The 18,785-nt window shown below is 41.6% G+C and overlaps 1 protein-coding gene across 1 annotated transcript in view; it reads left to right on the forward strand.

Annotated features, from left to right (window-relative positions):
* The window catches only part of LAMA3 (laminin subunit alpha 3), a 239,651-nt gene that overhangs the window by 52,078 nt on the left and 168,788 nt on the right, over positions 1–18,785 (forward strand). Inside the window, exons 3-8 of the mRNA XM_024120969.3 lie at positions 2,096–2,213; positions 3,489–3,607; positions 4,854–5,024; positions 7,776–7,867; positions 11,177–11,292; positions 14,679–14,797. Coding sequence (XP_023976737.1) covers positions 2,096–2,213; positions 3,489–3,607; positions 4,854–5,024; positions 7,776–7,867; positions 11,177–11,292; positions 14,679–14,797 — 735 coding nt within the window. The remainder of the gene's footprint in view (positions 1–2,095; positions 2,214–3,488; positions 3,608–4,853; positions 5,025–7,775; positions 7,868–11,176; positions 11,293–14,678; positions 14,798–18,785) is intronic.

Consider the following 18,785-nt stretch of genomic DNA (forward strand, 5'->3'; position numbering starts at 1 on the left):
CATGGTATATCTCTCCATCTATTTGTATCATCTTTAATTTCTTTCATCAGTGTCTTATAGTTTTCTGCATACAGGTCTTTTGTCTACTTAGGTAAGTTTATTCCTAGGTATTTTATTCTCTTTGTTGCAGTGGTAAATGGAAGTGTTTCCTTAATTTCTCTTTCAAATTTTTTGTCTTTAGTGTATAGGAATGCAAGAGATTTCTGTACATTAATTTTGTATCCTGCTATTTTACATGAGGTTGGATCATTTTTTTCCAAGGATGGGTAGACAATCTGAGAGCGTTAATCTGAACCCAGGGAAGCAGATTTTTCAAGATCAAAGAGCAAGTGTTTGAGACAAAACTGGCTGAACTTAGGGTTTTCAGTAATTGGTGTGACAATTCTTCCTTCCACAGAGAAGTAAGCAAAGGGTCTTCTTAGAGCAAAGCATAATCTCTGTGACCAAGATCAGTGGTTCTCAAAGTGTGGTTGAGAACCCATGGGGTTCCCAAAACCTTTCAGGAGGTCCACAAGCTCTTAGGTCCTTTTTCCTATTATAGATCTATGGGAGGCCAGATTTTCTTCACACACTTCAACCAAAACAACGTATTACAGCAAACTGAAGAAGTGGCTATGAGAATCCAGCTGTTTTCTATGAAGGCAGACATTGAAAGAGATTTTAAAAATGTAAATCAAAGCCACTCTTCTCACTGTAATTTTTATATTTTGGAAAATATAGTATTTTTTTCCTAAAATATGGTATTTATGTTAACATGTAATGGTTTATTATTTTAAATGAATTAGTAATATGTATTTTTAAAATTTCTCAGCCTTAATTTTTAATATGGTATTTCTTAATTAATAGACATAGCCCACATAAAGAAAAGCTTTTGAAAGTCCTCCATAATTTTTAAAAATGTAAAGGTATCTTGAGACTAAAATTTGAGAACCATTGCCCTAGAGATTTTGGCTTCTAGTGTCGAGTTGGGAACATTCACAATCAACTAGTAGCTCTGAGACTTTAAAAAATATATATGACTCTTACCATACTATTGTACGTGAAAAATATAAAGATGAAAATCCCTTATTTTTTTTCCCGAAGAAATAAAAGGATCCCACAGGGTCTGAGTACTGCCTCTCTCTCTAACTAGATGAGCTCATTGTTCAAATGGCTCTACTGGGCTAGTTAATAAGGTGGCAGAGTCTTCTTCTGCAAGTCACTGTGGAATCTCTTCCTTGGGGTTGGGGAGTGGGGGGTGGGGTGGGGATAATCCCCACTTCTTAACATGTTAGCAGATTTGTTTAACACCCATGTTCATTGTCATGAACAATGAACTCATACTAGGCTCTTTGCTAAGCATGTAGACTCTCAGGGTTCACAAGTCAAGCCAGATATAAGTTTTGAGGGAAGGGGGTGGGAGTGGACTGCAGGGACTCCTGGGGTCCATCATGGAGGCATACTGGGATTCAAGAGTGGAAGGATGAAGAAACTGGACCAAAGCTGTGCTTCATCCCTCCCATACCTTTGCATTGTCCTGGCCATGGGCAAAGAGTGATGAGGATGAACAAGAAAATCAGTAAGAGGGAGAGAAATCAGGAAAAGAGGGGGTGAGTGGAGATGGCACAGGAGAAGGAGGTGCTACACTCCACCAAGAAGCTGCTCAGGTCTCAGTTCTGCAGCCGTGAGCTCTCCAAGATCTGGAACCAGGGCTGTGTCACTCCCGGGAGACACTCAGGGCTGTACTATTGGCTCTTGCTCCCTGAAGAGCTTAGCCCATGATTATTGTTGTCTGACATCAGACTTCTCTGAATGTACAGACTTGAAGGTGCTGTGTAGGCTGGTTGAAATTCAAGGGTATAGTGATTAAGATGTGACGAAGATTAATGTATAGATTCGGTGGAAAGAGAAAAAATGATTATTTTGGTTTTGAGCATGATAAGCTTGAGAGGCTGCACCCAATTAGAGATGTCCAGTAGGCAGTTAGAAATGGGATCTGGATCTTGGGAGAGGTGTGGCTAGATGTGTTGCCTTGGGAACCAGCATCATATAGAGATGATGGAGGGTGTGGACAGATGCAACGACTTGAGTAACTGTATGTCCTTTGCTTTATCAGCTTTTCCAGGTGGCCTATATTTTAATCAAATTTGCAAATTCTCCTCGCCCTGATCTTTGGGTCTTGGAAAGATCTGTCGACTTTGGAAGCACCTACTCACCTTGGCAATATTTTGCTCGTAAGTAATCTAGCCTACCATGTTATGAGGGGTTTGAATTATTGGCAGCAGATCAAGACTGTGGGTTTAAGTAGAAAATTCGTCTCTCAATGTGGCTAGTCAGGGGCTGGTCAATTTTAACTTTCTAGGTTACCCTCGGAACATCCCTATTTCTCAAGCGCATTTGCATGAATTCCAAGGATACACATGTATAACTGGGGTTGAAACACCTCTTATGATAATGGTTCTTGCTACTATTTAGGGGAAAGCAGTGTACCTATAACTGGGCCATAGCTTCAGACCACTTCTTTTTTTAAAATATATATATTTAAAAAATTTTATTTATTGTATTTATTTACTTTTAGCTGCATTGGGTCTTCATTGCTGCATGTGGGCTTTCTGTAGTTGCTGCGAGTGGGGGCTACTCTGTTGCAGTGCGTGTGCTTCTCATTGTGGTGGCTTCTGTTGTGAAGCATGGGCTCTAAGTGCACGGGCTTCAGTAGTTGTGGCACGAGAGCTCAGTAGTTGTGGTGTACGAGCTTAGTTGCTCCGTGGCACGTGGGATCTTCCTGGACCAGGGATCCAACCCGTGTCCCCTGCATTGGCAGGTGGATTCTTAACCACTGCGCCACCAGGGAAGTCCCTATTTTAAAAATATTTTATTTATTTATTTATTTATTTGGTTGTGCCGGGTCTTAGTTGCAGCAGGCGGGCTCCTTAGTTGAGGCATGCGTGCTCTTAGTTGTGGCAATTCATGTGGGATCTAGTTCCCTGACCAGGAAGCAAACCCCGGCCCATTGCATTGGGACCGTGGAGTCTTAACCACTGCGCCACCAGGGAAGTCCCAGTCCATTTCCTTTTATGTAGAATTAGGACCTAAGCTCCATCTTTATGGATCCTGCCTTTCACATTACTTACCTTGACCTTGTCGTCTTCACTAATGAAGAATGTCTGGGTCTCTGAACCCTGTGACAAATTGAGGTGGACCGGAATTTGGCTTACAAAGGCATTGCGTTTTCCAGGAATGCTCCTTAGAGGGTAAACTTGCCTAATGAGGAATGAGGATTTAGAACCATATCTCCAAACATTTCTGTTGAAAGTCACGTAGCCGGAAATGGCTTGGTATTTTCTTTCGTGAATTAAGAATTTCATTCTAAGCTTTTGTCTAAAAATCTTAAATGCTTCTCTGTTCTTTCCCTTTTCATATATATTCTTAAGTAAACATAAGATTTCTAAAGAGATTTACAGCAAGATGATAATATTTTATTTTACAATATTAACTTGTTTCCTTCCTAGATTCTAAAGTAGACTGTTTGGAACAGTTTGGACAGGAAGCAAATAGGGCGATCACGCGAGACGATGATGTACTTTGTACTACTGATTATTCCCGGATTGTGCCATTGGAGAATGGTGAGGTAAGTAGATTTGGGAGGCCTTGAGAGATAAGACTCAGAAATGAACATGAAGATGCCACATTTTTCATAATTGTGAAACTTGCACTTTCAAGGAAATCTAACATAGATGGAAAGGAATCACATCGAAGACTCCCAGATTGAGTTGGGTTGGAAATCTTTTTTTTTTAAATTCAGGTATAATTGACATTGCAGATTCTTCTGAGGTCTAATTTTCCTTAGGAATTCAGGATTCTGGATTCACGGCCCACAGGTCTTGAACTCTTTTTTCTGGTGGACTGTTTAGAAAGTGGGTCACTGGGGATTGTGGTGAAGACCCCTCCCACTGCTTCACAAGCACATTACCTCCCGTAAGAGTGGGGAGTGGAGGGGTTGGTGGCAGAACTAATCCCTGATCCTTTTTGGCAGGATGGGCATCATCTGTAGGGGAGAAAACAATTGCTGTCTCATTGGGGTTGCATGTGGTCCTTGTGAAGTCAGCCAGGCTGTTGTTAGGGAAGATGAGAAAAGAGTGTAGGGAAAATCAGAGAAGCATCCCATGGAGTGAGTTTCAAATGAACTTCTTTAAAGGATGTCAGTCTCGTTCTCCTTAGGTAGAGAGATCTTTCTTGAGCAGCTGTATCTAGTATCTTCCAGTGATCGGTCAGTGTTTCATGTCTCAGTAACTGGTTGGGACTTGGACTTCATTGCCTCAAGCTTTAAAACAAAACTTGGGGGACTTCCCGGATGGTCCAGTGGTTAAGACTTCACGATTCCACTGCAGGGGGTGCGGGTTCGATCCCTGGTCGGAGAACTAAGATCTCGCATGCTGCGCGGTGTGGCCAAAAAAAAAAAAAACAAAACAAAAAACAAAACCTAAACCTGGGTTTTATATAGATTTTTTTTTTGTCCTTTTCACTGTCAACTTTATATCCAAAGACTTCCTTTTTTCACGCTCTTTCGGGATTTTAGATTACTATAGCTTTGTTTCTTTGATGCAGCTTGACAAAAATTGTTTCTTTGTATTTGTAGATTTTAATGTTATACTTTGAACATTTCATAGTGTTTATAGCCCCACAATGACAGCGATAGAACAAAGGGTTTGTAAATGAAATGATTTACAAAACCTGAAAGCCCAGATTTTGAAACATCTAATGACTCAAAGAAACCAAGTAAGTGTTTGGGGGCATGTGAGTTATTTTTAGTTGCTTGCAACTAAATTTTGATAAAAGGACTTTTTTCCCCCTCCGTGTGTGTGTGGTTCTTTTAGGTTGTGGTGTCCTTGATAAATGGTCGTCCAGGCGCAAAAAATTTTACTTTCTCTCACACCCTGAGGGAGTTCACCAAGGCAACAAACATCCGCCTGCGTTTTCTCCGAACCAACACTCTTCTTGGACACCTCATCTCCAAAGCACAGAGAGATCCAACTGTCACTCGGCGGGTGAGTAGTGCTTTTAAGTGCCAAGACAGCAGCTTTTGGTACCTTGTTTGCTTATCAGATTCATTGCCTCGGACTCTTTCAAGTAAACTTTATAGCCAGTAATGTCATAGGCATAAGAGTTGTTCTTGTCTGAAATATTAGGTATAGCTTAGAAGTTTGGTGGTTAAAGACAAATCATATTCAGAGAAGATGAAAGGCAAAAGAGGACAGCCATCCTGGTATTAGTCTGCTATTATAACAAATAATCCCCAAGTCTCAGAGGCGAACACAATAAAGGTTAATTTTTTGCTCATGTCACAGTCTAATGTGGGTCAGCAGGTGAGATCAGCTCCACACAGTTATTCAGGGAACCAGGCTGTTTCTCTGTAGAGGCACAGCCATCCTGTAGGACCTCAGGGTCCTCCTCTGCACCTCCTGCACCTGGTCAGCAGATGAGGGAAGAGAGAAAGAGCATAGGGAGGAACCATCTCCTAACCACAGAGCACTTCCATTGGCAGGAACTGGTCGTAGAGCCCCGTGGAGATGCAGGAGGCTGGGTAACGTAATTGAGCCAAAGCAGAGGGGTGTGGGCATTGGTGAGCAGCAGTACTCTCCACTAGTGTTAGATGAACATCGTTTACTCCCAGTGTCAGGATGGTACCCTGTCTCCTGGGCCCAGAGGGACCCAGCAGAATAAATATCCCGAGCTCACTCTTCTCTCACCCTCTGATTCCCTCCCAGTTCCTCCCAATGGTCAAACCTAACAGGAGGCCAGAGAGCCAGAGGCCCTTGTCATCCCATAACGTTTAGCCCCAGGGCAAAGGGCAGGGTGGAGGGGGTGGAGAGTGGACCTGCGAGGGTGAATGGAAGATGCCAGCTTACCTTATAGAGTTTGGCTTCTTAGGGTAAGTAAGTCAGGGAGCTGGGAAAGGAAGGGAGAGAGAAAAGTTAAGTTTTGCTACAGTTTTGAGCATTTTCCAAAAAGGCCAGTCACCTGGAGCGTGGGTGCCCTGTTTTCTGACTTTTTAAGCCCCCTCAGCTCCCTCTGAGCCGTTGTATGTGGGAACTGCAATTGGATCCAAGAACGCAATTTACAAGGGCGAGCCGGGCTTTCTGATCAACTGTAGCCAGACTGCGTTTCCATTCCTCCAGGTGTTTGTTTGTTTGTTTGTTTGTTTGTTTTTGTGGTACGCGCGGGCCTCTCACTGTTGCGGCCTCTCCCGTTGCGGAGCACAGGCTCCGGACGCGCAGGCTCAGCGGCCACGGCTCACGGGCCCAGCCGCTCCGCGGCATGTGGGATCTTCCCGGACCGGGGCACGAACCCGTGTCCCCTGCATCGGCAGGCGGACTCCCAACCACTGCGCCACCAGGGAAGCCCCCTCTAGGTGTTTTGCAGCCTCGCCACAAATGTACCTCACCACTTTTTTTGGGTCTTTTTGGGGTTGCAAGATTGGTACTCGTATGTATGTAGATTTCTTTTCACTTAGGTGAACGTAATCTTCTCTATTAAGTAATTTTTTGTGGAGCGCATCACATATATGATCTTGACACTCTCTCCGCAGCAGTCTAGGTTGCTTCTTTAAGTGGACGAGCCAGAATACCAGGTGTCCTGTCACACGTATCCTGTGTGCTGGGGTGAAGGCTGATGGAGGGCTTCTCTCTTGCTGCTGCTGCCCTAACCCGTGTGTAGAGAGGAATTTCTATGGTGATCAGCATGAAAGCTTCTGAATGTGAACTTGTCACAGAAGCCCTCCAATACTGAATTTTATCCATGTTAACAAGAGGGATTGTTGATGCCTTTAGACTAAGTAAGACGCTGCCGGGAAGCTAAGGCACTTAACAGCTTTTAGGGAGGAGATCAGAACAGAACCCCAACCCTGAGTGACTGGGGAGGTTTAGGATGACTAAGCTCAGCAACAACAAAAAGATGCAAAACCCCTCTTGTCCCTGTGGATTCACAGACTTCCTCACTGACAGATATTCTCACTGGTGGCGTGACCTCAGTGAGAAAGATGATTTTACACCCTCTGAATTCCTTACTGAGTCCTGTGCCTGCTGCCAAGTCTGAGAAGTAAGGGAGCTGGTGGATGGTGCCACCTATGGTCACAAGTGGAGAGGCCTCCACCGTGCTGGAGACATGCCTTGTCCACGAGATGGCCTATGCATATCATTGGCCTGGTCTAGGGACTGAGCCTCAGCTGGGTCTGAAACTGTCTGGCCTTTTGGAGCTTGAACCTCTACCTTTGGCTTTATTAACCCTGACCTAGCAAGGCTTCCGCAACTGCTAGCGGGTCTTGCCAGTCTCAGCGCTGTATCTGATCCACCTTTGTGAATATTCTCTCCTTTCCTGAAGCCTAAACACAGTAGTTACAAAATTTTTGTTGTAAAAATTATGTTTTTTGGTAAATAGATATGTCCAATTTGTGGAATTCAGATTTACATTAAAAAAAAGAGAAACTAGGAAGCACTTAATGCCTTTCCCAAAGGCTATAGGGTATGATTCTTTTCTGAGGTAATTTCCCTCTGTGCATTTAAAGCATTTGATTTTTAAAAATGGACAAATTCAGCAGTGTGCTATTAAATTTGATTGGGGAATGTATTTGCTTTGTAAGAAAAGTTACACCCAAACGTGGCTCCCTTTTGTGTTGAGGGAGGCTCAGGAGTACAGGATGGAAGGAAGCAGGGTCAATACAGATGTATGTTAAAGGTTAGTAAAGGAAAGTTTACGTTGGGGTTTAGTAAAACTGACACATTCTGTTTTCTGTTCTATAGTATTATTATAGCATAAAGGATATCAGCATTGGTGGGCAGTGTGTTTGCAATGGCCATGCTGAAGTGTGCAGTGCAAACAATCCTGAAAAACTGTGAGTACATTGTACAGATTTTTCAGCTTTCTATGAATAAATCTAACTGTTTCAGTAGATGTTTGCATCCTATTAAATACTTCCTAAGTTCCTGCCGGCAACAAGAATGTTGCGATGTCAACAAGTAGGTGATGTGTACGTCTCCCCTCCTCCACCCCTACACTTCCCTCTCACCTGCAACCAGCCCATAGCAGACATAGTTAATCAATCACAGCACTCTATGCATGATCAGGTACAAAGCCACCCAAACCCCCTTCCCCCACCCCTGCTCCAGACAGTGCCCCAGGCAGCCACAAATAATTGAGTAGAGCTGGCAAGAGAAATAATATTTGTTTGTCATCCCTGGTCTAGTGAGATCAGGGGTATATGTTTTCAAATCCTTTTTCATCTTTAAAATTGTGGTGAAGTGCACATAATATAAAGTTTACCTTCTTAACCGTTCTTAAGTGGGGGTGGTTTAAGTTCACTAGTGTTCAGTTCACTCACATTGTTGTGCAGCCAAGAACTCTTTTCATCGTGCAGAACTGAAACTCTGTACACATTAAACAGCAGCTCTGCATTCCCTCCTCCCAGCAACCCCTGGCAACACCATTCTACTCTATGAATTTGACTACTCTAAGTGCCTTGTAGAAGTGGAATCACATAATATTTGTCTTTTTGTGACTGGTTTATTTCACTTAGCATACTGTCCTCACTATAGCACGTGTCAGAATTTCCTTCCTTTTTAAGGCTGAATAATATTTCATTATATATACACCACGTTTTGCTTACCCGTTCGTCTGCTGATGGACACATAGGTTACTGCCATCTTTTACCTATTGTGAATAATTCTGCTATGAACATGGGTGTAACACTGTTTTGCTTTTAATTGAGGTATATTTCACATACAGTAAGATGCATGGATCTCAAATATTGTGTTATGCACTCGTGTATACATGTGTGTGTTATGCGCTTGTGTATACACTCGTGTTATCACCTTAGGAAGGATACTTTGAAGGGCTGGAAATTACCAGACGCTGGATATAGTAATGATTGTCTCTCAATGTTTTATTTAAAGTCTCCAATTCCACATGAGCAGCATTTACCAGGGGTACATTTTACTGTTAGTCAAATTCAGGTTTGTACATCATAAGGCCTAGCTTCACGGCCAGGCAGAGGTGCCAGCTACCAACTTACGTGGTAAGTTTGTGGTGCCCTTCTCCCTGTCTAGAAACAATCCCTAAGGCTGTCAGCCCTCCGTCAGGGATCAGGTGGTGCTCTCTGACATAGCAGTGTGACTCCATCAACTGACTAGCCCTTAATCAGCAAGGAGCTTATTAATGATTAAACCATCGCTGCCATGTAGACTCCTGAAGGGTAGGCCCTAAGGCACTAGAAGCCTGGTCAGGGAAGACCTGAGTTGGAACGAGAGGGGAGAAAAGAGGTCACTCTTGGTCCCTGATCCTGAGATAAAGTGGTGCCACCTGGGAGAGGAGGAGAAGACATCGGAGAGGGGTTGAGCTTCCCACTTGGAAGAGCTGCGGAGCACCGTGCCCTCGGCAGACCTGGGGCGTTCTGCACTGGGCAGTTTACTGCTCCCAGTGTGTGTGAGTGGAGAGGCTGTCTCCCCATCCCTCAGTGAAAGGCTCAGTTTGCCACTGGTCTATATCAGCACAACTGCCTTGCCTGCTTCTGCCTGTTGTGACCTGCACAAATGACTCGTGGAGGCCTCCATGAATAGGAAAAAATCTTATATTGAAGGGGGTTCAGTGACAATGGAGGGAGCCATGGCTGGACAAGCAGAAATCAAGCAGAGACCTATGATGAGGCAGAGGAGGATTTAATCAAGCATGGGTACCATGCTGACTTTGATGTATGGAAACATGGATGGATCACCGATTTAATTCTGAGCTTCCTGGCAGTCAACTTGAAAAGGGAGACCTGCTCAGTTTCATATTTCACTATGATCATAATCTAAAAAGTAATCAGTTGTGTAGGAGAAGATGAGTGTTGATGCTAGGGCCAGATGAGAAATCTACCTGGAGGTGGATGGAGTGGCCATCGTGAAGAGGATTCTCCAGTCAACAGCATCTTCAATAACATCCTTACAACTGATGCAAGGACAAATTTTCTACATCAACCATCACCCTGGGCTGAGAGTCAGAAAAAGCAACTATTTGGGAGTGACAATATGATTCAGACAAATTCCCAGCTCTGTTTTCTTTTTCAGTGCTCAATGTGAATCTCCCTATAAGAGTAGCCGGACTCCACAATAAACCCCTCCTCCAAAAAAAAAAAAAAAAAAGATTAGTGGGACTATATGTTCTTCAAGCAATTTTCCCTAAATATTCTTTCAGTTCAGCTTGCAAATACGTCATTGGCAATGAGCTGAAATTGCATCTCTGACAAAAGCCCATTTGGACTCCAGCTGTTCTGTGCTGCCAGTTAAATCTGTGTCCATTTGCTTTAACGGGGAGCTGAGTTGGGAGAGGGATGACGCCTTCCCGTAGGAGCATAACCGTCCCATCTCCCCTCAGAAGAGTTGAGGGAATCCCCATGGGCACAGCCAAGAGTCTTCTTAGACTTTGTTTTGAATCCTCTTTCAAGCACAGACGAATGGAAGCTCAGAGCTTGGAGTTCTCATCCAACACCATGGCTACAACGATTTCATTTTAGCTCAGAAACGTTCTAAGGCAGGTATATAGTTCTTTGAATGTCAATTTTTGTCTTTACCCCATTGCCTTGTTGAGTAATCTGAGCTTTGGTTCCTGTGATGGAGCTGTTTGTTGGAGCTGGCATGGACTCTATGAGCAGGGCCCTCTGAGATCTTGTTAGTAACTGTCTCTTGGATTTGGTGAATCTCTGCATTAGACCTCGGGTTGAAAGTAAGAAACCTGACCCATCTCACAGGACTACTCTAGATTTTTGTGAAGACGTTGATATTCAACACACCTCAGTACACTCAGCACTTGCTTGCTCCTGTGTTGATTTATCTTTATATAACATCATAGAGAAGAAAGAGCTGGGAATCTGGAGTCAGACAAACTTAAGTTAGAAATCTGGCCCTTGGTTTATCATCTCTTGACCTTTGGCAAGTGTTTAAATATCTCCGGATCTTAGTGTCACCACCTGTAAAATGGAGATAATAAGCGGGATCGGGGGACTTGAAATAGCGTATGCAAAGTGCTTTGTTCTCATAATCGCTCAATGGTACCATGGGTGACCATGATGACTCAGTTTTTCACACAGGAGCAACTGATCTTATACTTCAGTTAAACAAACAAACAAACAACTTTTCAGTAACTGAGATGTGCTTTGCTACATGCCCAGGTTTCGGTGTGAATGCCAGCACCACACCTGTGGGGAGACATGTGATCGCTGTTGTGCAGGGTACAGTCAGAGGCGCTGGCGGCCTGCCACGCGGAAGCAGAGCAATGAGTGTGAAGGTGAGTGCTGGGGGAGGGGTGCTAGGAAGCGAGGCCCCACCCATGGTCCCCATCCCCCCATCTCTAAGGACTGATGCAGTGTTTTCCCCATGCTCATGAAGAGGGCGAGATCATGTCAGTCTTAGGGACTCTGTCTGATGCAGCAAATAACTCACAGACTGGAGGTAAGAGTGCCCCACTCTAAATTCAGATACAAATATGAGAACAAAAATAACAACAATAACGCTCGTTAATATATATTAAGCATTCACTGTATGCAAGGATTGGGCTTTGACAGTTGGCCTTTCTTTTTAGTAATCTAAAATGTGTTGCAGCCACTATTAAATTGTAAACCCTTATCATTTCTCAGGATGTGATACTGGATTGGAATCCTAATTATTCTGAGGACCGAGATTCAGAGAAGGTGGTGAGATTGATGCCTAAACAGAGAGCTGGAAGTATTGAGGGAATAGGACTCAGGGGGATGCAGGATGGAGGGGACCAGAGAAGGAAGGAAAAAAGAGGAGAGGCTGCTTTTTAATTATGGGCACAATATAAAGTAAGGAAACTGTTATTTAAACAAACAAGCCCATGACATCCAACTGAAGATTTTCTTTTCTTTTTTTTTTTTCTTTTTTTTTTTTTTTGTGGTATGCGGGCCTCCCTCTGTTGTGGCCTCTCCCGCTGCGGAGCACAGGCTCCGGACGCGCAGGCTCATTGGCCATGGCTCACGGGCCCAGCCGCTCCGCGGCATGTGGGATCTTCCCAGACCGGGGCGCGAACCCGGTTCCCCTGCATCGGCAGGCGGACGCGCAACCACTGCGCCACCAGGGAAGCCCTGAAGATTTTCTTTTAAACCCATCTTCTTAGAAGGCCATGTATTTATTCCAATTGCTGGAAACATTTTTGTAACTTTTAGTTATTGGCTTTGGAGACTGTGGCCTATTTTTTTCTGGATATTCTTAGCATTTGAAGACGGATTTGCTTTTTTGAAATGACCAAAAGGCGTTTGGATCCAGGTTTGTTGAACTAGATGTGTAAGAAAGAATCTATACTTTATACTTTCTGGCCAAATAGTTCTTGTAACTTTAAGAGATAAGACTGATGATCTCTGTGACCAGCAAAATTACTTAAAATGCATTTCCAGTGGGGAATTCTGAGCACGCTTTGAGAGACGCTATCATTGTTGGAAGGTGTTGCCCAAGGTGAACGCTCAGGTGATCTCTAGGTCCAGGTCGTTACCCGGATGGCCATTCTCACTTTATAGTCATAGTTAATAGGTTCCTTTGCAGTGAATTCCTGACTCCTCACCCCTAGATAATAGGGCCCCAAAGAGGGAAAAGTAATAATCAGGGGTTGTTTCTTCCAATACTTTCAGGTGCTGGTTTAGGATACTTTGATTGAATACCTGTCATCACATGAATTCCAACCTTCATCGTGTTGTTAGTTTTCCAGACTAATGGAACCGCTCAGTGAATGACAACGCTTTACTCCCACACATATATGACAAATTTAAAAAAGTTTCCTTTCATAGGTTTTTAACCTTTTTACACTTGCCAAAATGGTTAAAAATTATAAACAGCCTATGGAAATCAGACCTGTTAAGATATTTGTTAGATGCTTTGTAAATTCCATTTGAGTTACTGCAATTCAAACTAAAGAGACTTCTTAAGAAATAACTGACGTAGTAAATGTAAATGCTTAGAATTTAAAAAAAATCATGGCACCACTGAGAAAATGAAAATAAGAAAGGGCTCAGCCTGTTAAAAACAGGGTAACTTGAAAATCTAACCCTAATAGATTTATCCGAGAACTTGATTAAAACACGTAAATTCCTAGAAAGACTTGGAAAATTGGATCTAGGTGGAAAGTAGTGAATATATATTCTGCCTAAGAGAGAATGAGTGTTTTACTTGTTAGATCTTTTTTCATCTTGGCAATGATGAAAATCCTAAATGGGGTTTAAATCATATTTTCTAATTTTGGAAGTGTCATACATTACTTGTAGATAACTTGGAAATTTTTTTAAAAAAAGTAAAATCATTAATACTTTTACTACCCAAAGAGAACCACTATTAATATTTTGTTAGGTATTTTAGTGTTTTTTTTCATGCATACTTTAAATGCTCAAGGGTATATTATTTATACAATTTTATATCCTGAGCTTTTTCACTTGATATTTTTAAATATTTTCCCATATCATTAAAAACTCTTTGACATCTTTTTTGATGGCACATATTCAATAGTATTGTCATTCTCTGGATTCAAGTGTATCTAAAAAGTGTTTGAGTACTTACTGTGTGCTGGGGACGATGCTCTATTACAGACAAAACAGGAGCAGTTCTTGACTTCGTAGAACTGACAGGCAAGCAAATATACTGTTTTTTGCTTAGCCATTTCCCTATAATTAGATGTTAGGATTATTTCCAATTGATCACTATTATAGATAGTGCTGGGATGAAAGGCTTAGACTGTTGACTGGGAATAGGTTTTGGAGTCACAGAAAGACAAGTCAGGATTCTGCCTCTCTTACTTGTGAAGTCTGTGACTATGTGCACGTCCCTTAACCTCTCTAAGCCTCAGCCTCCCCATCTGGGCCACAGGCATAATAGCACCACCCTTAGAAAGTTATTGTGCAGATTAAATGAGATAATGCATGTAAAATGCTTTTCACAGTGTACCAAGAACTCAGTTATTCTTATTTTTTATTTATTTATTTATTTATTTATAGGCTGCCTTGAGTCTTACTTGTGGCACGCAGGATCTTTATTGAGGCACGCGGGATCTTTCTTCGTTGCAGTGCGTAGGCTCTTTGTTGTGGTGCGCGGGCTACTCTCTAGCTGTGGAGTGTGGTTTTTCTCTTCTCTAGTTGTGGCGCGTGGGTTCCAGAGCGCATGGGCTCTGTAGTTTGTGGCAGTGCAGGCAGTAGTTGAGGTGCACGAGCTCAGTAGTTGTGGCACTCGGGCTTTAGTTGCTCTGCGGCATGTGGGATCTTAGTTCTCTGACCAGGGATCGAACCCGTGTCCCCTGCATTGTAAGGCGGATTCTTTACCACTGGACCACCAGGGAAGTCCCTCAGTTATTCTTGACAGTAGCAGTAGTAGTAATATTCTTTTTGTGCATAAAGCTTAATTGGCATTTTGGTTTATCTTAATTTGTTATTATATATCTTATTTTTTAAAAAAGAGAAACCTCTCCCACTTAATATCAGATGAAAGAAGGTATAAATTGCATATGATTATAGGCGGGTCTTTGTGTAAAAATCCCCCAAATTTTCCACTGGGGGTATCCCTGGTGTTCCAGAATAGACTTTCTTGTAGCTCAGGGAGCAACAGTACTCTCTGGGGGAATTTACTAAGGGTCTCATAGTCACAGTGGAGTACTAACTTAGAATGCTCTTTTTTCAGCATGCAACTGCCATGGCCACGCCATCGACTGTTACTATGATCCAGAAGTTGAGAGGCAGCAGGCAAGCTTGAATAGCCAAGGCATCTATGCAGGTGGAGGGGTCTGCATTGACTGTCAGGTGAGGCATTATTTAAGTCAAAGTGAATGTGTCACAGTAGGAAATGAACACTCAGTAAGCCCTGCTCTAAAAAGATGTCAAGAAAGTGATATGCAATTCTAAGGATTTTCTGACACCGTTTCTCCACTTTTGTACACGGAAAGCTTGGTTAGCTGGATGTAATTTAGGGAAAATGGACTGAGGCATGTTTGTCCAAACTCCATTGATTAGATTCTTCATTTGGGTCTTTGCCTAAATGGAGGGGAGAATTCCTGGCTGTCATCCTGACTGCTATCCATCTTATATTAGAAAGGCTCTAAGATAGGAGGGCAAATAGGTATCAACTTCAGTGCTGACTCTAAATCCTATTTTCAAATGGATTGTGAAACTAGAGGAAGTATATCATGATCAATTAATGATGTCTGCTGTTGACACTAAATAAGAAAAATGGATTTTTCATCCCTCCTATAAGGACGATGGGTTTCACTGGAATTTAGGTAAGGGGAGTGTATGGCAGAGGAGACTATATGTGTATCTGCCTTGAGATATTCATTAAAAATTGTGTAAAATGTTCATGAGGTTGGTCTATATGGTCATTCTGTCTTGTGTGCTTTTAGAGTGATGTTTTGTTAACGTTGCCAGTAAGGAGGCACTCTTTACGTGAGATGCCTGTTTATGTGGAACCAGGGCTACACACCCTTAGAGAGACCCACCATTCTCCACCTGTCTCCCACTCCACACATTTTATATCATCTGTCACCATAGTTAATTAAAATACAAGTAAATGTAAGTCATAGGTTTGCTACAGATCACAGGGTTTCATGGATAAGTGAAAGATCCCAGGATCTTCTTAAAGCTATGCATTACAAGACCTTCAGGTGATTTGCATGCACATTAAAGTTGCAGAAGCACTGGACTGTCTGCAATCTGATGAAGGGTATTTATGAAAACCCTACAACTAACATCATATAAGTGATGAAATATTGAACTCTTTCCTTCTAAAGATTGGGAACAAGGAAGGACGCTTGCTTTCACCACTTTTGTGAAACAGTGCCCTGGAGGTCCTAACCTCTGCATAAGACAAGAAAAAGAAACAGAAGTTATTAAGATTGGAAAGGAAGAAGTAGAACTGTTTCTATTAGTAGATGACATGATTCTTTATGTAAAAAAGCCTAAAGAATGTACAAAATAATTACTAGAACTAATTGAATTTAGTAATATTGCAGGATACAATGATAATATAGAAAAAACAGCTATATATACTAGTAGCAAACAATAGGAAAATGAAATTAAAATTCAATTAAAAATAGTATCAAAGAACATAAAATGCTTAGGAATAAATTTAGCAAAAGACATGCAAGACCTCTATATTAAAGCTAAGAAAACTTTTCTGAGAGAAATCTAGAAAGACTAAATAAATACAAAGATGTAATATATTTGTGGATTGGAAGATTCAGTATTATTAAGATACCAGTTCTCCCCAAATTTCTCTACAGAGTTAATGCAGGTTCTTTTTTTTAAAAGGAAGTTGACAAGTGGATTCTAAAATTTATATGGTTATGTAAACGACCTAAAATATCCAAAGCCATCTTGAAGGAACAGAATAAAATTGGAGGACTTATATTATCTTACTTCAAGATTAACTATAAAGCAACAGTAATGAAAACATGGTGCTATTGACATAAGACTAGAAGAATAGATCAATGTAGCAGAACAGGGAGCACAGAAACAGACTCACACGTGGACATTTTATTTTATTTTATTAATTTATTTTATTTTATTTATTTTTGGCTGCATTGGGTCTTCATTGCTGCCCGCGGGCTTTCTCTAGTTGCGGCGAGCAGGGGCTACTCTTCATGCGGTGTACGGGCTTCTCTTTGCGATGGCTTCTCTTGTTGCGGAGCACAGGCTCTAGGTGCGCGGGCTTCAGTAGTTGTGACTCTTGGGCTCTAGAGCGCAGGCTCAGTAGTTGTGATGCACAGGATTAGTTGCTCTGTGGCATGTGGTATCCTCCCGGACCAGGGCTTGAACCCGTGTCCCCTGCATTGGCAGGCGGATTCTTAACCACTGCACCACCAGGGAAACCCCTGGACATTTTATTTTTGATAAAAGTACCAAAGCAATCCAGTGACAGGGGGTGGGGAGAGAAGAGAAAAGTCCTTTCAACAAATGGTTCTGGAGTAACTGGATTTATATGGGAAAAAAATTAACTCTGACCCCGACCTCAAATCATACACAAAAACTAAATTGATATGGATCAGACCTAAAGTAAAGTTAAAGCTTTTGAGAAAAATATAGGCAGATATCTTAGTTCAAAGTTTTGTTTCAAAAACAAAGTTTTCTTAGTTCATAGGAAGCAATAACCATGAAAAATTGACAAATTAGACTTCATCAAAATTAAAAACTTCTGCTCACAAAAGACACTGAAGAAAAGGAATAGGCAAGCCATGAATGGGGAGAAAATATTCAGAAAACATAAATCTGACAAATGGTTGGTATCCAGGATACACAATATAAAGAACTCCCGCAGCTCAATAATGAAAAGACAAATAACCCAATACAATTGCAAGCGATTTGAATAGCCACTTCACAAAAGTGGATGTATGAATGGCCAATAAGCATACAACAAAGGGCTTAACATCATGAGTCATCAGAGAAATGTAAATTATAGTTACAATGACTTACCCCCAATTTTGGTGAGGATGTGGAGCAACCGTACCTATCATGCATTGTTGGTGTGAGTGAAAAGTGGTACAATCACTTTGGGAAAATATCTGGCAGTTTTTCAAATATAATTAAACATACACCTACACCATGACTCACAAATTCCACGCTTAGGCGTCTATCCATGAGAAATGGAAATGTGTGTTTACAAAAAGTTTATAGCAGCTTTATGCACAATAGCCCCAAACTGGAAATAGCCCTGGTGTCCTTCAGTAGTAGAATGGAGGAACCCACTCTGGCATATTTATACAGTGGAATACCAATGGGCAGTAGGAAGCAACAAACTATTGATGGTGCAACAACGTGCAAGAATCTTAACAGCATCGTGTTAAATGAAAAAAGCCTTCCCCGAAAGAATACCGATAGTATGAAGACCATTTAGATGAAATTTTGGAACAGGCAAAACTAATCAATAGTGGAAAAAATCAGAACTGTGGTTGACTCTCGGAGCTGGTGGTGGGGATTGACTGGGAAAAGCCATGGGGACACTTTCAGGGGTGGTAATATTGTTCCGTATCTAGATAGACATCTGGGTTTCACAGATATATACATTTGTTATAACTCAGTGAATGTACAGAGTTTTGCCCTTATGTATAAATTGTATACCAAAAGGAAAATACTATGAACAAACATTAAACTCCAGTTAATTATATGCATAACTTTAGCTATGCATATAATTAACTGGAGTTATTATAATAACAGTTAATAAACAGTTACTATAAATAGCTAAAGTATTTAGGGGGCGGTAACTGATATCTGCAATTTATTTTGAAATGCATAAATAAGATGGATTAATGGATGGATAGAAGAATGAGTAGATGCATAATTATGTGAAAAAACAAGTATAGTAAAATGTTAATGGTACACTCTAGTAGAGGGGGTATAGGTGTTTATTGTGAAATTTGAATTTTTTGGTCATAAAATATTGGGGGAAAGAGCAATGAAAGAAGGCAAGGAGCACAACGTTTTTGGATTGACTCCTTGATTCCTTTCTGGTTGATAAAATATTGTTGCTCTTAATTAAGGTTGAAGATTACCCATGTTATTTGAGATGATGCTTGAAGATACTTTATCTCCATTAACTAAAACAGAGTCTTTAGCTTCTTCCATGGAGACAGGACTTCTAATCTAAGTCTTGAACTGTTTGTGTCCCTAATGTGTTCGTCTCACTATTTCCAAACTGTTTGTTTTTCTTTGTCTTTCACACACACATACACACACCACACAAAGCTAAGAGATGGGATCAAGAAACAGACGGAGCACATAGGGCTACGTTCCCTTCTGC

This window comes from Physeter macrocephalus, chromosome 19 (assembly GCF_002837175.3).
Source record: "Physeter macrocephalus isolate SW-GA chromosome 19, ASM283717v5, whole genome shotgun sequence".
In the NCBI taxonomy this organism is placed as follows: domain Eukaryota; kingdom Metazoa; phylum Chordata; class Mammalia; order Artiodactyla; family Physeteridae; genus Physeter; species Physeter macrocephalus.